The following is a 26,232-nucleotide window of genomic DNA, read 5'->3' on the forward strand; positions in this document are numbered from 1 at the left end:
TGTAATTGGCCGGGGGAGACGGCGCGCGGTTCCTGCATGGGCAACCTGGTGGCGCGCAGTGGGTATCCCGGGTGCCCGGTTTCCTTCCGCGGCGCCTGCGGGGCCCAGAGCCAGCTGGGGCCCTCGTGTCCGCAGGCCCGGGGCCGGCGACGGCTGCTCCTTCCGTTCGGCTTCCAGCCCGATGGAAGAGCCTCCCGGGAAGCCCCTCAGCTGTGAGGAGAAGGAAAAGGTGCCCTGGGTGTGCGGGAAGGGCTGACTTGGAACTGACTCCTTGCCTAAGATTTTAGGCGTGTCTTTGTTTCCTCGACCGTCCGGGGGTGGCCGTGACCTCTGACCTACGGCCTTGAACAAATTTTAAAGAACTAAGTCCCTTTTGACATCCTCCCCACCCCCATACACTCTCAATCTTGGCTTTTCCCACCCATTCCCTTAAGTAGATCTCTGAACAGCCTGATGCTTCAGACCTTTTCGCGCGTGTATGGGCGGAGGTGGGATATTTGTAAGGATGTGACATATTCCCTAGCCACCTCCTCCCCCAAAATAGTGTGTTTTTTGGTCCACAAATGGTATAAGCCGAATGGTTCTGCAACTTCCGTTTTACTTATCCGGGTTTCATCCATGTTAATGTTAACCTATCTTACTTTTTGAAGTTCTTCATAGTGTTATGTATTATGAAAGTGCCATCTTTTCATTCGACATTACTCTGCTGAGAGACTTTTAGGTTGTTTCCAGCTTTTGCTTCTACAGCAGTGCTGCTCTGACCAATCCTTACCCATGCCACTTTGTGCTCCTGCTGATGATGTTAGCCTGAATGTATCTGCTGGCTGTTCCAGGCACTGTGCTAGATTCTTCATTCACATTAGTTATCAGTCCTCTTATCCCAGCCTGCCTTCCAGTGGAGGGTGAGATAGGTCATTTACAAGTCAAGAAGATAGTTCTTAAACGTTGATAAGATTGGTGGTAAAGAGGACTCTGTGGGAAGCAAACTAGCTTAGAGATTAAGAGCACAGATTCTAGAATCCAACTACCTGGGTTTTGATCATGCCATTTATAACTGTGTGATCTTGGACAGATTGCTTTTCCTCTGATCTTCCCAAAGCTACCTCCTTCCTCCTTTAGTTCCGGGCTTCAATGGTAGTCCTCAGAAATTCCTCTCTGGCCACGCTACCTAAAGTAGCTCAGGCACTCTCATATCTCCCTGTTGATCTGGGTGTAGAGTACCATGTGATATCCTCTTGTCTGTGTGCTCATTTTCTTATTAATTATCTGTATCCCTCACTTGTTAAGCTTGACGACCCTAGTTCTAGCGTCCGTCCGAGACCATAACTGAGAGTGGTTATCAGTTGTTGTTCCAGGTACTACAGATACCGGGACCATTAACTGACAAGAGATTCATTTGTTGGATGAATGTCTGAGGATGACAGCTCCTACCACCTTCAGGGATCTCACAGTGAGATGGAAGGAAACAGAAGTAAACAGACAGCAGAGTATATAATAAGTATTGTGATAAAGGAAGCACAGCAGAGAGGTGGAATGTCCCACCTGGATTTCAGGAAGGACCTAGAATAAAAATCAAAGTTGAGGCTTGAGGAATCAGTAGGACTTAGCAAAATGATTTGGGGAGGAAATGCTCCACGTGGTAGGAAGTGTTTAGGTCAAGGTGCTTAGGTGTTAGAGAGCTTGGTGCTTTGTGAAAACTGGGAGAAATGTGGAACCTGCTCCTTCCTCCTCTATCTGTTGCTGAGGGACCTGCTAAGCACTGCTTACTCGGGTCTGATAGGCACTGTATCCCTTCTCTCTGACTCCTCCTTTCTACATGCTCAGTATTGTTTGCTGTTTTTCTTCTTCCAGTTGAAGGAAAAATTAGCATTCTTGAAAAGGGAATACAGCAAGACACTGGCCCGCCTCCAGGTGAGTGAATCTTAACTCTCTCAAACTTTGAGATATTGTAAGATGAACTATATACAAACAATTCTTCATAATAATAAAGCTTTAAAAAAATACTTATTTTTCTTAAATTTGTTCCTTGAGCTGCTTTTGTTTCCTCTAGCGTGCCCAAAGAGCTGAGAAGGTTAAGAATTCTGTTAAGAAAACAGTGGAAGAACATGATTGCTTGCTCCAGCAGGAAATTTCACCACAACCGAACCACTCAGGTAAAGCTAGTGCTTATTACTTATGCTTGCTGTATTAAAGTGTATATATAATTCAGTGGTTCATTGTATATTCACAGGATTGTGCAAACGTCATTATCATCTAATTCCAGAACATTTTCACCACCCCGAAAAGAAGCCCTGTACCCATCTTACTGCCAGCCCCTGGCAACCCTTAATCTACTTTCTGCCTCTGTGGCTTTACCTGTTCTGGACAATCCATATGAATGGAGCCATGTAATATGTGATCTTTTGTAATTGACTTTTTTCACTTAGCATTGTGTTTTCAACAGTCATCCCTCTGTACTTATATCCAAGCATGCATTAGTACTTCACTTCTTTGTGCAGCTGAATACCATTCCATTGGATAGATGTGCCACAATTTATATATCCATTCATCAATAGATGGACATTTGGGTTGTTTCTACTTTTTAGTTATTATGAATTTTGGCCATTATGCTGCTATGAACATTCATATGCAAGTGTTTGTGGGGACGTATGTTTTCAGTTCTTTTGGGTTTATCACTAGGAGCAGAATTGCTGGGTCATATGGTGATTCTCTGTTTAACTTTTTGAGAATCTGCCAAACTGCTTTCTGCAATTTCAGTACCATTTTACATTTCTACCATGATGCGCAAGGGTTCCAGTCTCTGCACATCCTCACCTATACTCGGCATTTTCCATTTTTAAAATTACAACCATCCTAGTGGATGTGAAGTGGTCTCTAATTATGGCTTGGATTTGCATTTCCTAGTGACTAATGTTGAGCATGTTTTCATGTGCTGTTGGCCATTTTTATATCGTCTTCAGAGAAATACCTAGTCCTTTGTCAATATTTTAAATCCGTTATTTGCCTTTTTGTTGTTGAGTTGTAAGTGGTTTTAATGCATTCTAGCTATTAGGTCCTTATCAGATACACACTTTGTAAATATTTTTCCCGTTCTGTGAGCAATGAACTATTCTTTTGGTTGAATTGTTCATTTGATTGCTCTTTTCCCTCTCAACGTTTAGAGAAAAAAAAATTAAGCATTTGTATATGCACAGAGAAAAAAATCTGGCCAGAGGTGTTCTTAAAAACAATGGTCATGGCTGGAAGAGATTATGCTGAGTGAAATAAGTCAAGCAGAGAGAGTCAATTATCATATGGTTTCACTTATTTGTGGAGCATAACAAATAGCATGGAGGACAAGGGGAGATGGAGAGGAGAAGGGAGTTGAGGGAAATTGGAAGGGGAGGTGAACCATGAGAGACTATGGACTCTGAAAAACGATCTGAGAATTTTGAAGGGGTGGGGGGTGGGAGGTTGGGGGCACCAGGTGGTGGGTATTGTAGAGGGCACGGATTGCATGGAGCACTGGGTGTGGTGCAAAAATAATGAATACTGTTATGCTGAAAAAATAAAAAAACTAAAAAAAAAAAAATAAAAAAACACAAAAAACAATGGTCATGGGCACCTGGGTGGCTCAATCACTTAGGCATCTGCCTTCGGCTTGGGACGTGATCCCGGAGTCCTGGGATCGAGCCTCACATTGGGCTCCCTGCTCAGCAGGGGAATCTGCTTCTCCCCCTCCCCCTGCTCATGCTCTCTCCCACTCACTCTCTCTCTTTCAAATAAATAAATAAAATCTTTTAAAAAAACCCAACAACAACAATGTCATTATTCATGTTAATAGGTATTTATAATCATAAAATTGGAGACTATTGAAATAGAAAGGTGGTATTAAAGTTACTTGAGCAGGAGAAAAAGACATGAAATAAAAAATTAGGTGAGATGGTGGGGGAAATGGGAAGGTGTTCAAAGGGTGTAGAGTTTCAGTTATGCAGAATGAATAAGCTTTGATATACAGCATGGAACCAACAGTTAATATTACTGTATCATATACTTGAAATTTGCTAGAAGAATTGATCTTAAGTGTTCCTACCACACACACACAATCATAACTATGTGAAATGATGGATATATATTTTTTTAAGATTTTATTTATTTGTCAGAGAGAGAGAGAGAGAGAGAGAAAATGGCAGGCAGAGGGAGAAATAGGCTCCCTGCCAAGCAAGGAGCCCAATATGGGACTCAGTCCCAGCACACTGGGATCATTACCTGAGCCCAAGGCAGATGCTCAACTGACTAAGCCACCCAGGCATCCCTGGAAATATTTGTTTTAAGATGTATTTATTTGAGAGACAGAGAGAGAGAGAGAGAATGTGGGGAGGAGGGGCAGAGAGAGAAAATCCCAGTCCAACTCCCACTGAGCACTGAGCCTGACAGAGGGCTTGATCCCACACCCCGAGATCATGACCTGAGCTGAAATCAAGTGTCAGATGCTTAACTGACTGAGCCACCCAGAAATGATGGATATTTTAATTAGCTTGATTGTGGTAATGTTTCAAAACATATACCTATATGAAAACATCTCAGTGTGTACCTTAAATACATACAGTTTTATTTGTCAATTGTACCTCAGTAAAGCTGGAGAAAAAAACTAAAGAATTAAAAAAACAAATCTTCCCTTTTGTGTTTAAAATATCTCTGCAAAAAAAAAAAAGAAAAAACTAAAGAAAGATGACTGCAATATAGATTATCTTTTAATTTAAAATCAAATTTTCCAGCACAATTGTTTGTTTACATTTCCTTAAAATTATTAGTGTATTAGAATATTAAAATTTGAACTTTGAGCTGCCTGAATGAAATACCATTGACCCTTTCTTAAATAATGTAGTACTTTTTTTTTTAAGATTTTATTTATTTATTTGACAGAGAGAGAGGGATCATAAGTAGGCAGAGAGAAAGGGGGAAGCAGGCTCCCCACTGAGCAAAGAGCCCGATGTGGGGCTCGATCCCAGGACCCTGTGAACATGACCTGAGCCGAAGGCAGAGGCTTTAACCCACTGAGCCACCCAGGTGCCCCTTTTTTAAAGATTTTATTTGTTTATTTGAGAAAGAGAGAGAGAGAGAGCATGAGAGGGGAGAAGGTCAGAGAGGGAAGCAGACTCCCCATGGAGCTGGGAGCCGGATCCGGGACTTGATCCTAGATCATGACCTGTGCCAAAGGCAGTGGCTTAACCAGCTGAGCCACCCAGGCGTCTCGTAAAATGTAGTATTTTTATACAATATTTTAAAATAAATAATGGAATTTTTTGGCTTCATTTAAAAGGAAATTATTCATTTTAGAAATTTTTTTCTCAGAACATAAAAATAAAAGATCTCCTTATGACACATTACAAATCAACACCCATCTGGATGAAGAAACTGGAGAAAAGACACCTATCACACTTGACGTTGAACCGGAGTCCTTCAACCCTGGACATGGCCCTGTGGAGGAACTACATATACAAAGAACAGGTGATATCCAGGAACATTTTCCCTACCAGGTCAGTGGCTCTGGTGCTGAGAAAAGGCAGAGTAAGCTTCCAGGGAGAAGAAAAAAGCAGCAGAAGAGAACATATACTGCAGACGCAAGAGAATCTTTCTTTGACGCGGATTCATTCCTACTCTCTGAGAAAAGACTAAAGAAACAGGAGGAAATCAATAGAGATAATCCTAGGACACCTGTAAATGAAAGAACTTGTCGTTCAGGTTCTCCGTCTGACATTCCTGGTTCTCCAGAACCAGTGACAGAAACTAACGTAAGGGGTATATTAATTCCACCAACTGTCAAACCACAAAGAGGTGTCAATGCCCTAATAGGAGGAAATAATTTCTCCAGGGTTCCTACGGTTGCTTCATTTACTCTGTCAAATAGCAGTACTGGTCAGCACCTTGAACATAAGCCTCCTAAAGGTGACTGTGAACTCACTCCTCACAATATAAAAAACATTAACCCTGCTTCACCTGTAAACCTAGAGGCACAAGGCAGAAGCATAACGGTCTCTACAGATAACTCAGAGGTAAACAAAGCTTTAAGTGCAAGTGGCCAGCTGCCTAGAAGTCCTGACTTAGAGGCAGATAATTCATACTCTGTAAATGAACTCATTTATGGTAACTTACCAGCAAATGAAAACCAAAACTTAAAAGGACAGAATCACACAGAGGAGTCTTTACCATCTCCCCATAACACTCTTGAATGCAGAAATGAAAGTCTTCAGGAAAATGAGGTTTTAAGTCAATCTACGAGTCTTAGCCCAGAAGTAATCTCCCCTGCTTCTGCAGAAGGCCAAACACATTCTTGTACAATGGTCGAAGGCCTTCTGTTTCCCGCAGAGTATTACGTTAGAACGACACGACGCATGTCAAACTGCCAGAGGAAAGTAGCCCTGCAGGCTGTCATTCAAAGTCATTTGGGTGTCAGAAAGAAAGGTTTTAAAAATAAAAGTAAGGAGGAAGCTATAAATTTAAACCTTTGCAGTGAAGAAACTGACCAGAGTGAAATTAAGACATCTGACACACACACAAGACAACTAAGTTCAAGAAGACCTGAGAAATGTCTCTTGTTAACGGAGGTGAACTCTCCCACTGGGCCTACTGAAGCTAACCTTCCCAGGAAGGCAGTTACCCAGCCATCTGGTAGAAGACATGGAGGAAAAAGAAAGACAGTTTCTCCACCTATATTAGATCATCATCAACTACTTTTGCCAACTCCTGGCACAGCAGGTGTTCATAGATCCAAGGAAGAAGTCACCTTACACGAAGATCTGGATGAAAAAGCAATTCATCATGGTAAAAAGAGAATTAAAGGTAAATCAAGGTGTGGTTGATGATGGTAACCAATACATAATACTTACTATGTTCCTGATAGGTTTTTTTCCTGTTGTTTTTTGGTTTTTTGTTTTTTTTTTAATTTATGTGAGAGACAATGCAGAGGGAGAGAGACAAGCTGACTCCATGCTGAGTGTGGAGCCCAGGGCAGGGCTCAGTCTGATACCATGACCTGAGCCAACACCAAGTCCGAGGCTTAACTGAGCCACCCAGGTGCCCTGTGCCTGCTACTTTTTTTTTTTTTTTTAAGATTTTATTTATTTATTTGACAGACCGAGATCACAGGAAGGCAAAAAGGCAGGCAGAGAGAGAGGAAGGGAAGCGGGCTCCCTGCTGAGCAGAGAGCCGGATACGGGGCTTGATCCCACCCCGGATCATGACCTGAGCTGAAGGCAGATCCCCTAACCCACTGAGCCACCTAGGCGCCCCTGCCTGCTACCTTATAAATGTTGTGCAGATACTAACTCCTTGAATCACCAGAGCAACCCTCCATGAGGTAGAATCTATTTTTAGCCTTACTTTACGGACTTACAGAAACTGAAGCACAAGGATCCTAAAGTGACTAATTCATTCAAGTGACAGAGCCAGGATTCAAACTTGGCTCTGTGGTACCAGAATTTGCGAATGTGGTTGAAACATTGACATTGAAAGGGAAAATATATTAGATATTTACCTACAATTAGTATTTATTCGGGTACAACACAATCTATCCATAGAGAAAAGTTTTATAATCTATAGAGGAAGTGTTCAAAATATATGTCAGAGAGTGAGTCCACTAACAAACTATCTTAGGAATGACCATGTGGGGGCACCTGGCTGGCTTAGTCCAGAGAGCACAGGACTCTTGATCTTGGAGTTGTGAGTTTGAGCCTTCCTTACATTGGGTGTAGAGATTACCTAAAAATAAAAATCTTAAAAAAGGGTGGTGGGGGGATATAATTGTGTAGTAAAATGCAATACGTCTGAGCAACTTTTTGGGGTAACATATATAATATAGCCTCTCTGCAATCTGTGGGACATGAGATTTTGGAGGATAGCAAGTGACAGAATTGTAATACTTTTATTCATTTACTCTGGAGTTCTCATATTTGATAAAGCAGGCATAACAACTAGATAATTCACTCTGGTTCTGTATTAGACAACAGCAAAACTTTCTTACTGTTAAGGGCCAAATAGTAAATATTGTCGTTGTGCTCCATCATAGCTAGTAAAGTGTAGTGGGAAGGTGGCCACAGACAAATATGAATGTGTTCCAATAAAACTTTATTTACAAAAACAGGCAGCTGACTGCTCTATAGCATTTGGACAATAATTAATTTTTAATTAATTAAAAGACCATAATCATTATGACTTTTTTATTGTAATCTTTAAGCCAACAAGAATATAAAGTAATCAGAAAGTAGGACATTCTAATAATAAACTAGAAACATTTTTTATGTACTCTGAAATAATCTGCGGTGGTTTTAGTAACCTGCTGCTATATTAAACATTTTTTTTTCTTGAGGTGACCTTCACATTACATAAAATTAACCATTTTGAATGAAGTTAATAATTCACTGGCATTTAGTGTTTTCACAGGGTTGTGCTACCAGGACTCTTACCTAGTTCCAAAGCATGTTCATCACTCAGAAGGAAACCCCGTGCCCCTTAAGCACTTCCTCCCCTTTTCCTCTCCCTACCCCAAGCCCCTGGCAACCACCAAAATGTATTCTATCTTATGGGTTTACATTTTTGGGTATTTCATATGAAAGGAATTAATAGACTATGTGACAAATAAACTATGTGTCTGGCTGCTTTCCCTTAGCTGGTTTTCGAGATTCATCCATGCTGCAGCGTGTACCCTTACCTCATTCTTTTTTTATGGCCACTAAATAATACCCACTGTATCTATGTGGCACCACTTATCCATTTCTTAGTTGATGGATGCAGCTTTCCCCATCTTGGGCACAACTCCAGCTTCTGGCTCCCAGGCACGCTATGACAGAGTGTCTGCAGAGGTGGTCAGGCGAACTTGCTCTACATTTTGAATGGTATAGAATGCCGGCTGCTTTAAGAGTAGTAAATTACCCTGCTTGAAATTTACTACTTCAGTGAGATGAGCCAGCATTTTGTAGACTGTACTCTGGGAGCCTATTGGAATCATGTTTTATAGTTGGAATCAAAGTTTTTTAAGAGTAGAAGGGACTTTAGAGTTTCTTAGTCCAGTTCCCTTAGGAGACACCAGAGAAAATGAAGTGAACTGACTTGCCCAAAGTAACAGTGGGTCAGTGGCAGAGCTGGGACTAGACACTGGTCTTCCTTCACTAATGCAGTCATTAGTAAAGATGGGATGGGAAGAGTAATGAACATTTTGAGCTGCCATGGTGTTTAGAAGCTCACACTTTGTTGGGTATTGGTATTTGTTGTTATTGTTGTTCCTTTCTATTTTAGGGAAGGACAATCATTGTCCAAAAGAGGACTCCCTTTCTTCCAGAAATAATGCTTATCTAGCTTTGGATTCTGCTGCGTTCATGGCTTCATTTCAGGAGAATGAAATGCTAAGTTTAAAGCAACTGTCATCTTTTCTCAAAACTACAGACTTTCAGTTACCCGATGAAATCTTTGGACCTCTTAAACTTGAAAAACTGAAGTCCTGTTCAGAAAAACCAGAAAAAGTTGAGCCTTTTGTATCAAACATGTATGGACAGAAACACCTTAAGGAGGGAAACTGTAGTGTTTTAGAAGAACTGAGTCCTAAACAAATCAATATTGAAATGGAGGACTTGGAAGAGGAAATTATTGTTCTCCCGGGAAAAGCACAAGCTAAAACGTCAGACCTAACAAGTCGGTCTCAGAAGAAGGGCCTTTCTTCATCTATATTACTTTTCACACCTTTAAATACTTGTGCCCCCGAGGATAATAACAGGCCCACAGCAGAGATGTGCTCGCCCACTTTCCCCATCTTAGGCACTACTCCAGCTTTTGGCTCCCAAGCACACTGTGAAAAAGTGTGTTCAGAGGTTGGGCCAACTTGCTCTAAACCTCAACTTCCTCACTTAAAAGACAGTGATCGGAAACAATGTGACGGTTGGGCCAGCCCATCAAAATCAGATGGCAGCCTGGTTGTGTCAGGTAGAGGACAGCCTTCCTGTGACTGTGATTCTGGTCCCCAGGCAACCCCTTTTCCCACCGGGTCAATCACTCTCAAAGACAATCAGCTGTGTGGAAATCCACACCCAGAGTCACGGAAACAGGTATAGTCCGCTTTCCTGGTGAGATTTTCTACTGAGAAATGAAATATCTTAGTGAATTTGGACAGCATATGACTTCCCTTTTTTTTTTTTTTTTAAAGATTTTTATTTATTTGACAGACAGAGATCACAAGTAGGCAGAGAGGCAGGCAGAGAGAGAGGGGGAAGCAGGCTCCTGCTGAGCAGAGAGCCCGATGCGGGACTCGATCCCAGGACCCTGGGATCATGACCTGAGCCGAAGGCAGAGGCTTTAACCCACTGAGCCACCCAGGCGCCTGCCCAGCATATGACTCTCTTACACGCTGGCTTCTCAGTGTTTAAGAGTACTGTAACATGTCTCTGATAGACTTCACTGTAACCATTAAGTTCAGTTGGACAAAGTCAAAGTTAAGAATGTATTTTTTAAATATGGGGGATCCGTTCCCTTTGTCATTAAGGAAGCAGTTACATATGGAGGTTGGCTGCTTTTATCAGAGAAAATAACACATACTGGGTAGACATTGATGAATAATGAGCAATGCGGGCAGACATGTATAAAGCTTAGATTAATGGTGTGACTTTTATTTCCACAGACTGAAGTAGCAGACCTTCCTGCTTGTAATAGCTTAAACCCAGGCCACCTTCAATTGGTTTCAAAGTTAAAGGTCAGAAGACTGTTCCCTTATAATGTCTTGTGTCTTACATGTGAAAAAAAAAGTTAATGAATTGCTAGGAAAATTGGGAAGAATTTGATCTATAGCTTCTCATTTTTTTTTCAAAGATTTTATTTATTTATTTGACAGACAGAGATCAGAAGTAGGCAGAGAGGAAGGCAGAGAGAGAGAGAGGTGGAAGCAGGCTCCCTGCTGAGCAGAGAGCCCGATATGGGGCTCAATCCCAGGACCCTGAGATCATGACCTGAGCCGAAGGCAGAGGCTTAACCCCTTGAGCCACCCAGGCGTCCCTCAAAGCTATTCTTGGATTGGTTTTAGTAACTTCATTTTTTAAAGAATCATTTTTTTCTAACTTATAGGTAAATTTCATTTGCATTTTCTAATTTATAGGTAGGGGCGCCTGGGTGGCTCAGTGGGTTAAGCCGCTGCTTTCGGCTCAGGTCATGATCTCAGGGTCCTGGGATCGAGTCCCACATCGGGCTCTCTGCTCAGCAAGAAGCCTGCTTCCCTCTCTCTCTGCCTGCCTCTCTATCTGCTTGTGATCTCTCTCTGTCAAATAAACTAATTTATAGGTAAAAAAGTTATTTATTATTCTAATAGGGTTTGGGTTTGGTTTTTTTTTTTTGGGAGGGGGGTTTTGTCTGTGTGTCTTTAGTTCTACTTCTCTCTCCCTAGTCCCTATTTTCTCAAGTATTTTTTTTGCCTGCATCAAACTTAAGAGATTTTCCATTCTTTGGGTCTCCCCCAAAAAACTAGCTTTTGCTTGTATTGAGTGTTAATTAGGTTTTCTTGGTTTCCTATTTATTTCTGTTACCCTTAATAGTTGCTTCTGTGCTTACTTTCCCGTTCTTTTGCTAACGTCTTGAGCTGTTTTCTTATTCTATTTTTATTTTTCTTGGTTTTTTTGATCAATGCCTTTATGATTATAAATTTCATTGGAAATGCTACTTCAGCCATGCTCTGTGTGTTTGGGTGCATGGTGCTCTCTTTGCTCATTTGGAAACACAGTTGACTCTTGAACAACATGGTTTTGAACTGCAGAGGCACAATTACACGCAGACATTTTCTTTTGCAGTAAACAGAGTACAGAATTATATATGTGTATTTTTTCCTTTATGATTTTTTCATAACATTTTCTTTTCTCTATACTTTATTACATATAATATATAATACATATAACATACCAAACATGTATTCATTGACTGTTTATGTTATCAGTAAGGCTTCCTGTCAGTAGTAAGCTATTAGTAATTAAGTTTTGGAGAAGTCAAAGTTCACATGCACATTTTTGACTGTGTGGGAAGTCGGTGCACCTAACCCCTACATTGTTCCAGGGTCAGCTGTACAGTATGTTGTTTCAGTTTTATTCCCTCTTCAACCCGTGGGTGTTTCATCAGGATGTTTCATTTCCAAATGGGCAAGATCTTAGGGGCTATGTTTCATGATTAGATTTGAATCTGTTCCATTCTGGAGCTACATGCTATACATTTTTAGATTTATCATGATAGAAGTGTGCAGGGGGGCAAATTTTTTAGTACATAAATTTTTTTTTAAGATTTTGTTTTGTTTTAAGATTCTATTTATTTGGGGACGCCTGGGTGGCTCAGTGGGTTAAAGCCTCTGCCTTTGCCTCGGGTCATGATCTCAGGGTCCTTCGATTGAGCCCTGCATCGGGCTCTCTGCTCAGCAGGGAGCCTGCTTCCTCCTTTCTCTCTGCCTGCCTCTCTGCCTCCTTGTGATCTCTCTGTCTGTCAAATCAATAAATAAAATCTTTTAAAAAAAAAAGATTTTATTTATTTGACAGAGAGAGAGAGATCACAAGGAAGCAGAGAGGCAGACAGGGGGAAGCAAGAGCCCGATGCGGGGCTCGATCCCAGGACTCTGAGATCATGACCTGAGCTGAAGGTAGAGGCTTAACCCACTGAGCCACCCAGGCGCCCCAGATTTTGTTTTTGAGTAATCCCTTCACCCATCGTGGGGCTTTAACTTACCAGTCCCAAGATCAAGAGTCACAGGCTCCGCTGACTAAGCCAGCCAGGTACCTCGCTCTTTCTTTTGGTCTATAGAAAACTTTAATTACATTTTACTTGGTATTTAATCCTTATAACCCAACACTTCATACTTACTCTTTTCATGAAACAGACCCCAAGTATGGCCTTAACGTAACTGTGGTTGCTGTTTATTTCAGAATCCTTCCAGTTCCTGCTCGGTGGATGTGAGTGCCACATGGTGGGAAATAGCAGGTTTCAAAGAGCCGTGTATCATAACTGCCTGTGAATACGTAGTTTCTCTTTGGAAACCACTTGATACTTGGCAGTGGGAAAAACTTTATTCCTGGCAATTCACAGAGGTGAGTCAGAATCTTGGAGCTGAGTGCGGTCTTTATAAGCATTTACATGGTAATGTAGATGGGCAGCTACCCAGAATGGGACCCACGACCATGCAAGACAGAACCGAGACGGGTCCTTTTTCCCACCATTTCATTATGAAAATTTTCAGTCATAGAGAAGAGTTGTACAGTAAGTCCCCATATACCCCCCATCTAGAATAGAGTGAACTTTGTGCTTTGTTTATTTTTATCATGTTTTTTGAGAAATGGATTTTTATGTTGGACGTATTTGAGTAGCTTGGAATTTTGTGTCTTTTCTAACTTCTAAACTTGCTGAGACCCGTGTTCCTTACCCCTCACCAAAGCATTGTTCCTGCTTCTTTTCTTTTCTTTTCTCTTTTATTTTAGAGATTTTATTTATTTATCTGACAGAGAACACAAGTAGGCAGAGAGGAGGCAGAGAGAGAGAGAAGCAGGCTCCCTGCTGAGCAGAGAGTTCTACAGGGGACTTAATCCCAAGAACCTGAGATCATGACCTGAGCCAAAGACAGACGCTTCACCAACTGAGCTATCCAGGCGCCCCTGGGATAAACTTACTTTAAATGGCTACACAACATTCCATTTGTCCACATGGCAGACTTTATTTAATTATTCCTTTATTGTTAGAAGTATAGAGTGTATTAAATAAACGCTACCACACACATGGCTTTGTATAAGCTTATTTTGATTTACAGCTTAGAGAAAGGGTGTTTGCTAATAAACTTTCTCACCTTTGTTCATTATTTGAAACTGTCCTGGTGCAATGAGAATAGAAGAGAATGTGACAGATTTTGGAAAATGTGGACTAATTAAAAGTGAAACAACCAACTATAATTTTTGGCTTTTTTATTTTATTTTAGGTTCCAGTATTACAGATAGTTCCAGTGCCTGATGTTTGTAATCTCGTGTGTGTGGCTTTGGGAAATTTGGAAATCAGAGAAATCAGGTATATAATTCTCAAGGAGTAGTTTTTTCTTTCCTCTTTATCTTTGTCTCTGTCCAGCTTGTTTTAAATGCAAGTTATAACCTAGGCTTGAATCTTAGAATCTAAATTTAGGGACAGATGGATGGCTCAGTTGGTAGAGCATGCGACTTTTGATCTCAGGGTTGTGGGGTCAAGCCCCATGTTGAGTATAGAGATTACTTAAAAATAAAACCATTTAAAAAAAAAATCTAAATTTAGATCCAAGAGAGATTTGTTTTAAAAAACCCTATCAATGGGGATCCCTGGATGGTTCAGTTGGTTAAGCAGCTGCCTTCGGCTCGGGTCATGATCTCAGGGGCCTGGGATCAAGTCCTGCATCAGGTACCCCTCGCAGTGGAGAGTCTGCTTCTCCTTCTCTGTCTGTCCCTCCCCCATTCGTGTTCACGCTCTCCCTCTCACTCAGAATAAATAAAATCCTTAAAAAAAAACAACAAAAAAAACCCCTATCAATGGAATGATATCTCTGACTGAAGCTTCCATTTAAAATTGGAACTTCGGGGCACCTGGGTGGCTTAGTTGGTTAAATTCTGACTCTTGATTTCAGCTCAGGTCACGCTCTCAGAGTCATGAGATCAAACCCCACATAGGGCTCTGCCTGGGCTTGGAGGCTGCTTAATATTCTCCCTCTCCCTTTGCCTTTTCCCCCTTTCTAAAAAATAAATAGATAGATAGATAGGACCTTAGTCCTTTCATATTGAAGGCTAACTTCTGACTTCTCCACATTTTCCCTTATACTTGGTTTTAGGGCATTACTTTGTTCCTCTGATGGTAAACGTGAAAAGCAAGTACTACTGAGTTCTGGAAATATAAAAGCTGTGCTTGGCCTGACAGAGAGGAGGCTAGTCAGTAGCAGTGGGACCCTTTGTGACCAACAAGTAGAAATCATGACATTTGCAGAAGATGGAGGGTAAGATGGTTGGTTTTCATGATTAAAAGAATGCTTTTATCACAGGCTTTTAGAGAAAGATCACTAGCCTGTTTTTTTTCTGGGCTGTAGGTATTGTATAGCAGGTTCTGCCTCAACACTAGGCTGTATCATGGAGGCAGTTTAGGGAGGGGGGAGCTCAGTGTAGCAGGAGGGAAGCCCGTGGAGAGGAGAGACTCAGCAAATGAAGTTTATTCTTTCTTCGTTGTCTTTGAAATCTCTGTTTACCCCTTAAAAATCACAAACATCTTAGGATCCTAGACTCTTTTTTTGTTCCGTACTTGGTTTCCGTTGCTTCAGTTCCTGTCTAGATGCTGACTACTTGCAAACGTGTATTTCTAGCTCTGACCTCTTTCTCAGACTCTGGACCTGCCGGTCTAATAGATATCTTGTGGGTATTTAGGATTCGACATGTTGAAAATGGAACTCAGAGCATCCATTGTGTCTCTTATATGCTTGTTGCATTTTTTGTGGTTATTTATCTGTCTCTTGTAATAACAGAGGGCATGGACCTTGTTTGTTGTATTTATTCCTGACTATTGTAGTAATCTAGGCAAGAGACAAATAATTGCTTGCTTAAGTTAGCCAAGTATTAATGGAGACGGGGAGAATCAGACAGATTTGAGAAAGAGGGGACTAACATCATTAGGGCTTGCTGGTTGAGTAGGTAGAGAGGAAGGAAAGAGAGTAATGTCCAGGTTTCTTTGTTTGACACCTGGGTAGACAGTGATAAAAGTTGCTGAGATAGAAATGCAGAAAGAAACACAGGGTGTAAAGAGAGAGATGGCAAGTTTAATTTTGGATATGATGAATTTGAGATGCTTGCAAATATATCCAGGTAGGTGATATGAAAGTAATTAATTGTAGGAAGTTTAGGATACATATTTTCTAATTTTTTTTCTGGTATTAGATTAGTATGTACTATGCATGGTTCAGTAATATGTACAAGGGCTGCTTAGAAACTGCTTTGGTACAAAGTGCTGATTTTTAATACTGTTTTAAATGCAGAAGCAAAGAAAAAAGATTTTTGATGTCCCCTGAAGAGACTGTACTAACTTTTGCTGAGGTCCAAGGGATGCAGGAAGCTCTGCTTGGTACCACTATAATGAACAACATTGTTATTTGGTAAGATTTCTCTCCAGGTCCTCCATTTCCTCATCTGTAATATACCTCTAATTTCACAGGGTTGTTAAGACTAGATAAGAGACTCTGTAAATATAATTGTGTTTTGGTGCACACGGGTGGCTCAGTTGGTTAAACACCTGACTCTTGATCTCAGTTCAGGTCTTGATCTCAGGTTCATGAGTTCAAGCCCCACTTTGAGCTCCATGCCCAGTGTGGAGCATACTTTAAAAAAAAAAAATTTTTTTTTATCGTATTTTTTTGTTTGTTTTTTACTGTCAGATGATACATACTTGTCTCAACGAGAACATCATATTAATTCAGAAATTATGAAGAAGATCAGTCTGAGTATACTATTTTAAAATAAATGAAACTTTACCCTTGTCAAAAAGGTACAATTGGGAGTGCCTGGGTGTCTCCATCGGTTAAACATCTGCCTTCAGCTCAGTTCATCATCCCAGGGTCCTGGGATCAAACCCCATATCAGGCTCCCTGCTCGGAGGGAAGCCTGCTTCTCCCTCTCCCACTCCCCCTGTTTGTGTTCCTGTTCTTGCTGTTTCTCTCTCTGTCAATAAATAAATAAAACCTTAAAAAAAAAAAAGGTACAGTTTTTCCTGCTTCTGGTTAATGGCTTTTATCAGGTCAGCTCTCTTATCTCAGATAACTATAAACCCTGAACAAAGTATAAAAAACAACTATCTAAAAGCACTAGAGAATGAGAAAAAGAAAAAAAGATACTGGAGAGGATTCAGCAGGAAATATCAGTAGGCAAGTATCTTGTTCCTACGGTTTTAGCTAGAAGGCAAGCCCTAGTCTGTGCACTGGGAGACTGAAAGCCTGATAGAAAACCTTCTGTCCTACTGGCTTAAAGAACCAAAGGACAGAGTTCAGGGTGACCACAGTAGCTAGAAAGTAGGGAGAGAAATGCCCAAAAAGAGAGCCAGAGAATAAGCCTCAAATTCTGGCTCTAATATTTACCCTGTAATCTGGCTGGCCTGTAAACTGCATGTACACAGGGCAGATTGAAGCAGCCCAGATAAGGCAAAAAGAACTGAATTGGGTTTTCAGCATTCGGAATTTTAGTTGAACCAAATTAACTGTTTACTAGGGGAAAACAATCAATATTCTTCAGAGGAATCTAACAGAATCCAGAGTTTATGTGACATGTTCTGTTCTTTCTTTTTTTTTTTTTTTTTTTAGATTTTATTTATTTATTTGACAGAGAGAGATCACAAGTAGGCAGAGAGGCAGGCAGAGAGAGAGGGGGAAGCAGGCTCCCTGCTCAGCCAAGAGCCCGGTGTGGGGCTTAATCCCAGGACCCTGGGATCATGACCTGAGCGGAAGGCAGAGGTTTTAACCGACTGAGCCAACTAGGCGCCCCTCTGACATGTTCTTAATGTCTACAATACAATCCAAAATTATAAAATATATGTGTTTAGAGGAACCAAATTATGAATTTGTGATAGAAAGACCAGAGTCAAGGAGTCCCCAGACACTTCTCTTTCCTGATCCAGGGAGAACCACAACCAGCCAAAGGCATTTTCAAAGTTAATTTGTATTAAGATGATAAGTTGGATTTTTTTTTTTTTTTTCTCTCAGAAGCCTTCTCCTTTAATTGATTCCTTAGGGCAGGATGGGTCTTGGTAAGAGGAAGTTGTGATATTAATATCCTTGCTACCTTACCTCTTCTGCCTTGTCCAACCCTAACCCTCTAGTAATATACCGGGAAAGCATGGTCCTTGAGAGAATCTTTGTCCCCTCCCCACCAGGGAGCCTCTGAAACTGACTGTTCTAATCTGCCAGGAGATCCTGTTTTCAGACGGCCTACTGTCTAGAGCAACAGATTTCCACTTCTGGCACTTTGCTCGGTGTTTGTGCATGGAGGTCTTATTTGAGGACAATGTGCTTTACAAAAGTTGTCTTTTCTATTCTTTCCATTATTTCAATAGTCTGGACCTTCATTATTTGGTTCCTGGACTATTAATATAATCTAGTAATTGGTTCCCTTGCCATCAATGAATATCCCATCTCCAGATCTTCTATTATACTACTACTGTATTAACATTCTTTTTCGCAACCCTCCCTGCTCTCCCTGAGAAATAAAACCTTCAGGAAGGCCCACACTTGTTTGCTCTCTTCACTTCCTTTTCCTCAGTGCTTTGGGGAAAGATTTTCTCCAGCCAGTCCATACTCCTTAGCTCCCAGTTTTCTTCCCATCCTTCACTTCTCCCTTTTTTCTAATAGTAACCTTTTGGCTTTTTTTTTTTTTTTTTAAGATTTTTTATTTATTTGATAGAGAGATCACAAATAGGCAGAGAGGCAGGTAGAGAGAGGGGGAAGCAGGCTCCCTGCTGAGCGGAGAACCCAATGTGGGACTTGATCTGAGGACCTTGAGATCATGACCTGAGCTGAAGGCAGAGGCTTAACCCACTGAGCCACCCAGGTGCCCCATGGCATTTTATATATAATGGATCACAACAAAATTTGAGGTTGTGGGGGGACCTCTCTACTTAGTCTAAGCTTAAGTGTGAGTTTAAGTGGTATCTTCAGCCCCATAGTTGCCTTGAGCAACTAGTAGTACTAGTAGTACCTCAGCCTTCATTGACCTTTCCCTCTCCGAATTCATACTGCCCTTATTTTTTTTTTTTTGCTTAAGTTTTTAAGTACTGCCCTTATAGGCTAATTTGTATCATGGAAGTTCTTGAAGATAGGTACATATCTTCTATTCTCAGTGCCTTAGCTCCTTGTTTAGGGTACTTAAAGATGTATAGATCATATGGTCTATCAAAAGCTGTCATTTGGGGGCACCTGGGTGGCTTAGTGGGTTAAAGCCTCTGCCCTCAGCTCAGGTCATGATCCCAGGGTCCTGGGATGGAGCCCCACATGGGGCTCTCCGCTCAGTGGGGAGCCTGCTTCCCCCTACCCCTGCCTGCCTCTCTGCCTCCTTGTGATCTCTATCTGTCAAATAAATAAATAAAAATCTTAAAAATAAAACAACAACAACAAACTGTCATTTGCCATTTGGGTTCTATATATTTTTATATTTACATATAGTAGTTGGTCACCTTTCCTGTATAACTGCTCATGGGTTAAACGTCTAAAGCAATTCATATTATACTCAAGGTTCAACTGGCACTTTTAGAACCTCTTGCTGAAGCTCTGGTCATTTAATCTTGGTCAAGCTATATTAGCCGAGCATTCATCTCTCAATCATTTAATAGACACTTGAGTCTCTACTTACGTACTGCTTTCTGTGAAGGATGTAGACATGAATCCTCATTCCAAGGCCTCTACAGTCTAATAAGTAAATAAGATTGCTTTATAGTTCCAAGTGTACGAATCCAGTACAGTCCCCTTACAATTCAGACAAGGTCAAAGTGAGAGAAATTCGGATAGTGCTTTGGGACTTGGGGAAAGAGCAGTTACTAAACATAGAGCATGTGCTAACCTCTGTAGGGGATAAACCCATTGTTGTCCCTGGCGAGGAAAGTCTTGCATAGGCACGCAAGCACTGAGTTTCCCTCCTTTAGTTTTTACACACACAACATGCTCCACAGAACGTTCTGACGTATTTGTTGAATGAATACATTACGCTGTATTACAGTGTATATTAAATTAAAAATGAAGCATATGGACAGTACTGTAGGGAGGTGGAGGAGAGGAGATTTCTATGGGTTGGCTCAGACTGGGAGAAGTGAGAGAGTCTAGGTTGAGCTTCTGCCGCTGGGAGAAGGCAGGACCAATTGAGGCCAGAAAGGAATGGGGGGGCATTGGGGGGTAAGAGGGTTGGGAATTGGGAGGGTGTTGGGAGGCTAGCTTGAACAAAGGTGCAGAGCCAAGAATATGCATAGTGAGGAGCAGTGAGTCATAGAGTATGGTGGCACTGGATTCGAGAGGATTATAAACACCACAAAAAAGAACATGGACTCTTGTGTCTAATGAGAAGACAGCCAAGGGTTTTTCAGCAGTGGCATCCCAGGACAGAGCAATGACCAACATCACAAATGCTCAGTAATGCTAAGGAGTGGTTCCAACAGACTTTTTCTCCTTTAAATTCACCCTCTTCTCTCATTTTTTATCCCCTTCGTCTTCCTATCTGTCTTTATTACCTTGGTCTAGCTCTAGAGACAGAATTATAAATCTTTTGAGGTATAATCTCCCATCTAATTAAATTTGGTTTCCTGACCATTGTCTTCCATAGAAAATTTAGCTATGATAAGAAGTGGGACAAAATCATAATGCTAGAGCCATACTGTGTACCTGATTTCAAATGAGAAAAGGGAAAACTTTTCTCATGAGTTTGGAGAGATTTATTCCTAGTGACATAGCAGATTCCATCTAAGGCTGAACTATCAAGTTAAACTACTTGCAATGTTAACTAATAGTTCTTATTTTTAGCTGAATCTGTAACTAAACAAAACTAAGGTACCATGTCGCTTAGTTTCTCCCTTGGTCACCTCCTAAAGGATGCTGTTATATATATGAGAATATTATGTGAAAACCAATATGCTGGAAGAATGTTATCAGCTTATTTATTTTTGATGTCTAAGGAATTTAAAAACTGGTCAGCTCCTGAAAAAGATGCACATTGGTGATTCCTACCAAGCTTCTGTCTGTCACAAAGCCTATTCTGAAATGGTAAGTAATCTGTTGGGACCGCTTTGTGTCTACTTTATGTTGCTGTTGGTCTCACTGAGTAAGAGCAGTAGCTTACTAAGAGGTCATTAACAGTCCCTCTCTGTTGCCTGGTTTGTTTTGTTTTTTCAAAATTGGGTATTAGTGTTTGTCCTTCCTTGAAATTCATGGATGAAAATAAATATTGGTATAATGTGATGGCTTGGTGAATTTTCTGGCCGTATGACCTAAGGAAAACATTTATTTCTAACTGTGCATTTGTACCAAGAAATACCATGCCTGTTAACCAAACTTGGCTCGCAAGCACATTGCCATAAATGATGTATGATGTGACTGAATGCCCTCAGAGAGGACGATTAAATGGTCCTAGACATGTGTGTCCCTTAGGCTTTAGTGTTCTCACATAGAAACGAACACAGCTTTTCAGCCACTGTGTTAGTAGACTTGGTTTACGGTCTAGTAATGGACATCTGAACGGGCTGAAGGCAGCTTCCCAGGAGTGAGGGGTAACCCTTAAGTACCCACCATTGAGCCACGAGCAAAGGCAGTAACAGGTAGCTCCACGCTTGTGTGGAAATTGACTTTCCCGGCCTCAGCGGTAGCCCTGTGCACATCAGCACCCCAGGCTTAGAATGCAGAGGGCACCCTTTTCCCTAAAATCTGTGGAATTGAACTCAGAAGTTGTGTGATCTTAGATACAATCATATTATCTTGAGGCTTTTTTTTTTTTTTTTTTTTTTAAGATTTATTTATTTGAGAGGGAGAGTGGGACGGGTGGAGGGGCAAACAGAGGGAGAGGGAAACTTAAGCAGACTCCACTCTGAGCACAGAGCCTGAAATGGGGCTCGATCTCACAACTCTGAGATTCCCACCTGAGCCAAAACCAAGAGTTGGGCGTCTAACCAACTGCGCTACTCAGGTACCCCGAGGCTAACTTTTCTCTTCCTTACAATAAGAGGCTTGGTTTCATCTCTGGAATTACTACATTTCCCTACTAGGCATTAAAATGACTTCCTATCTTTGTTATTACAACATTAATGTCTACCTGATAGTGAAACATTTAACATAGTAATGTATGAGATAGCACATAAAAAGTTCTCCATGAAGCCAGCCTCTGGAAATAAGCTGATATTTTAGTGTAGGAATCAATAAACTTTGTAAAAAAGATCAAGTGGTTAAAAAAAGAAAGACCAGGAGATAAATATCTTTGGGTCTGTAGGCCACTGGTCTCTGTTGTACCTGCTCTGCCCGCTGTGGCAAAAAGTCTGCCGTAGACAAAATGAAAACACATGGGTGTGCCCATGTTCCCTGTAAACCTTTTCAGACAATAAAATGTTCCAGAACTTGAATTTCATATGATTTTTTCATGCATCACAAAATATTTTTCTTTTTTCCGACCATTTCAACATGAAGAAACCATTCTTCGCTCATGGGTCATAGAGAGATGAGCCCTGAGCCGGATTTGACCTGTGGGTCATTGTTTGCCAATCCTTAGTTAAGTGTATGGCACCTAGCCTTTTCTTGACTCGGGTTTCTAATTATAAAAGTAATTCATTCTCATTATAATAATTCAGTCATTCTAGAAATGTAGAAAGTAGAAATGAATGTTATTAATCCTAATATGGTTCTATAATTAATTTCCCCCCCCCAAGAGAATTAGTTTCAGTATCATACGTATCTGTGTGATATGTATGTGTCCACACACCATAATGTTATTATGAGACCATGTCATTTGAAAGCCAGGAGAGGTCTGTAACACATTTTGCCACAAAGACAACCACAGATGATGGCATCTTTTTTTGGTCACTTTTGCTCTTCGAGTGCAAATAGGCTATCTGCAGACCGGTCTAAAAATCTAGTCACCATTTTCAAGATGCTTTTTATGGGAAGATGTGTTCTGAGTTTTCAAAAGCCAAGTTACCAGTGAATATCCGTAGTTTGGGGACTCCCTCTACATGTTTCTATGCCCTCTTTCCCTGTGACGGTGTTTTCCCAAATGGATGGCGTGAGATTGGTTGTATCTAAGGTGGAGGAAGTTAGTGAGGCCGCTGGGTTCCCACCTGCAAGGCTGGCTGTGAGCCCTGTTTTAGAGATGCCAGAAGTCCAGCTCAGTGATAATCTCAACAGTTTTTTTTTTTTGTCTGAAAAATATAAGCTAGCGATTAAATCCTGCATATTGATTATTCTTGTAATTCTTTGGTTTTGTCTCTGCCAACCCTTTCTTTCCCTCTCGCTGATTCATTTGGTTATTAATTTTTCTCTGAAATTAGGGGCTCCTGTTCGTTGTTCTGAGCCATCCTTGTGCCAAGGAGAGTGAGCCGCTGGGAAGCCCCGTGTTTCAGCTGATCGTGATTAACCCTAAGACAAGCCTGAGTGTGGGTGTGATGCTCTACTGTCTTCCTCAAGGGCACGCTGGAAGGCAAGTGTATGCTGCTGTTCACTGAGTGTGACATTTTGGAAGGCACTTGGGCAAATACAAAAACCAGACATCTTTTTGTCACTTAGATGAATGGAAAACATGCAACATGGCAGAGCATCGTAAGAATGTTAAGAAGCAGAAAGAAGTGTAAAGCTTAGTAGATCTGAGTCAAACCCCAGATTCCCTACATTGTGAATCCCAACAGTGTGGAGTGGGATAGGTATTTCATGTGTATCCAAACCCTGTTTTTTCCCATAACAAAACCATTTTGAATACAAACAGTAACTGGTATTCTTTACAAAAATGTTCTTTCCATAAAACTTAAATTAAGGGGGCTCCTGGGTGGCTCAGTGGGTTAAGCCCTCAGCCTTCGGCTCAGGTCATGATCTCAGGGTCCTGGGATCGAGCCCCACATCGAAGGCATCTTTTACTTTGAAAACAGACTGAGTCTCCGTGATGTAAGCAGCTGCTATGTATCTGTTGACTGATGAGAAGATCTACTTATCAGTGATAGAGCTATTGGCATCCCAGGGGTTCTGTGACCTACCTAGAGCTCTTGGCAGTGCTGGTATCGTTAGGCCAACCCAGCAATATCTGAATGTGTCATTCCCAGAGATCACCTTTATCAACGTTTGAAATTAGCAGCAAAGACTGAAAATAGATCTAGTAAGTCAAAATCACAAAGTCTAGCTTTAACAGTTTACAGAGATAAGGAACCTTGATAGGTACAGTATGTGTTTTTGTGTTTCTTTGGGTCTTGTGCAGTGCTTGCTGGATCACTTTCGCAAAGACAGTCTCTCTCCCTCCACACATGGCCAGCGGTGGCATATCTGCAAATGTTCTTAGCTCCACGGGAACCTCATAACTATCACCGGCCGTATATGTTTCCATAGCGAACTTGTTTCTTTGGATTTGAAGAGAGAAGCGTAATCACTGGCCCAGAAATTGAGGATGAAGACAACTACTTTGATCAAGCATTTCCTTCATCACTGTCAACCCATTCGCTTAGCAAGCCTTAGAACCTATCTCATGCTGGTTGTGTGAGGGCACCTGCTGTTTCTCATCTCGTGGAAATAGGAGAAAATTAGAGACTACTGTTCAGTGTGCAAAATGCCATGAGGCTTGCAGTGTTTGGGAGCACAAAGATTGGAGGGGTCCCTTACTGACAGTGGAGGGCTGGGGCAGACTGTCGGGGAGAACTTTCTGGAATTTCAAAAGAACCATTAGAAGTCAGCCACACAAGGTGGGTGGGAGCCCAGGATAAAAAATATTCAGGTTGTTCTGAATATTCCCTGAGGGTTGACTGTTTCCCAGACCCTCTTCCAGGTGCTGGGGGTATGGCAGTGAGGAATAACAACTAATTTATATTAAGCACTTCCAGTGCTGAGTTTTTTATATCAACTCCTACCATATTCCTGTTTCACTGATGAAGTTGAAGAACTTGCTCAGGGTCACACAACTCTTTGTTAGGATTCAAACACAGGCTACTGACTGCAGAGCCCTTGTCTTAAAAAGACAATCAGGTTTCTGCTTTATGATGTTTACATTTGGTAGGAGAGAGATTCAGCAAATATAGAAATAGGATAATCTCATAAGTGAAAACAAGTACTGTGATGGGAGACCATGTATGTGTGTACACTTATGTAGACAGGAGATTGGATCTGACCTTTCTACAGAGGTGACAGGCCTGAATGATGACAAAATCCCAGGCATGCTAAGCTAATGTCTGCTAAAGAGAGGGTGAGAGGGGTGCCTGGGTGGCTCAGTGGGTTAATCCTCTGCCTTCGACTCGGGTCATGGTCTCAGGGTCCTGGGATCAAGCTGCCTGTCAGGCTCTCTGCTCAGCAGGGGGCCTGCTCCCCCCGCCCCGCCTGTTTGTGATCTCTCTCTGTCAAATAAATAAATAATCTTAAAAAAGAGAGGGGGGGGGCAGAGCAAGAGCAAAGGCGCTGAGGTGCACGGAATTTGGCCAGTTTGAGGAATGGAAGGCAGGCAGGCTCCTGTGAGCTGGGGTGCAGGTGGTACAGGGACTGGACACATGATTGTGTCCAAAACGACATCATGCTTGCGAGCAGTCCTGGGTGGCAAATATGGGCATCATATTTATACAGATTTTTGTTCTTGTGGTTGCTTTGGGAAGCATGATTTTGGCTTAAAGAAAAAAAAAATTCTTTTGATATGTGATTTGAATGGTCTCTTCTCTGCTTGATACTAGGTTCCTGGAGGGGGATGTGAAAGATCATTTTGCAGCCGCAGTATTGACTTCTGGAACAATTGCCATTTGGGACTTACTTCTGGGTCACTGTACTGCTCTCCTCCCACCTGTCTCTGATCAGCATTGGTCTTTTGTGAAATGGTCAGGTACAGATTCCCATTTGCTGGCTGGACAAAAAGATGGAAATATATTTGTGTACCGCTACTAATAAGATAAGATAAAAACACAGCGTTCTGGATTTTTTGACCAATTAGTACTTTTTAGAGTTGTAATATAAAGAATATCTGGGAGACATTTAAAATAATTACTTATATTCATTTAGACACATTTTTTATTCTGTTGGTAGTGGCACCACTGATCTTGAATGTTCATTTAGATTTACTTTGGGAGAAATGATTTTAGGCTGATTTTTGTAATTCCTCACATCTGCACATTTGCTTTTAATGGTGTACATAAAGCTTCAGATATTAATAAATATTTATTTTGATAATTCTGGTTGGCTTATTTTTTTTCCTATCCTTTTATGATCATTTTCAGAACTAGTTATTTTACAACTAGAATACTTAGTGATGCTTGCATAATAAGTAAATTTCAATTAACTTAGGATACTAATGTGCAATATACTTTCTGTGCTATTTGTAATGCCATATTTTTATAATATGAAGGCTGTTAAGGAATGCCAGTTTAGAAAAGCCCTTGTTCTTTTACATTCTCACACCCATCCTTGATTCAAGCGCCTGGGGTGTCCCTAGAGTCGCTTTGAGTCAACACAGCTGTATGTCCTGAGCCCATCATCTTCACCTTTGCCTACTTGATTTGAGAGATACAGATCCTTAC

General features: G+C 41.2%; 1 protein-coding gene across 4 annotated transcripts; it reads left to right on the plus strand.

The window, feature by feature from the left end:
- Positions 1 to 26: 26 nt before the first annotated feature.
- On the plus strand, positions 27 to 25,878 carry PALB2 (partner and localizer of BRCA2). Of its 4 annotated transcripts, XM_047712659.1 has the most exons (13): positions 28 to 229; positions 1,852 to 1,911; positions 2,051 to 2,153; positions 5,335 to 6,822; positions 9,274 to 10,076; positions 10,646 to 10,717; positions 12,915 to 13,076; positions 13,955 to 14,040; positions 14,825 to 14,986; positions 16,013 to 16,129; positions 20,677 to 20,764; positions 23,032 to 23,180; positions 25,396 to 25,878. In XM_047712659.1, the coding sequence occupies exons 1-13, from the start codon at positions 182 to 184 to the stop codon at positions 25,601 to 25,603; spliced, it is 3,546 nt and encodes a 1,181-aa protein (XP_047568615.1). In that variant the 5' UTR covers positions 28 to 181; the 3' UTR covers positions 25,604 to 25,878. The 4 variants fall into 4 exon arrangements, with proteins under 4 accessions (XP_047568617.1, XP_047568616.1, XP_047568618.1 ...); XM_047712661.1 differs by lacking the exon at positions 14,825 to 14,986 and having other exon boundaries at positions 27 to 229; XM_047712660.1 differs by lacking the exon at positions 10,646 to 10,717 and having other exon boundaries at positions 27 to 229.
- The last annotated feature ends 354 nt before the right edge of the window (positions 25,879 to 26,232 follow it).

Source organism: Lutra lutra, chromosome 18, assembly GCF_902655055.1.
Source record: "Lutra lutra chromosome 18, mLutLut1.2, whole genome shotgun sequence".
Taxonomy (NCBI): domain Eukaryota; kingdom Metazoa; phylum Chordata; class Mammalia; order Carnivora; family Mustelidae; genus Lutra; species Lutra lutra.

Bases quoted from the DNA above. Each gene is read 5' to 3' on its own strand.
- PALB2 (XM_047712659.1), top strand. From the start codon at position 182: ATGGAAGAGCCTCCCGGGAAGCCCCTCAGCTGTGAGGAGAAGGAAAAG. The intron at 14,041-14,824 runs GTATATAATTCT...ACTTGGTTTTAG, and splicing joins TTGGAAATCAGAGAAATCAG to GGCATTACTTTGTTCCTCTG. The intron at 23,181-25,395 runs GCAAGTGTATGC...GCTTGATACTAG, and splicing joins CCTCAAGGGCACGCTGGAAG to GTTCCTGGAGGGGGATGTGA.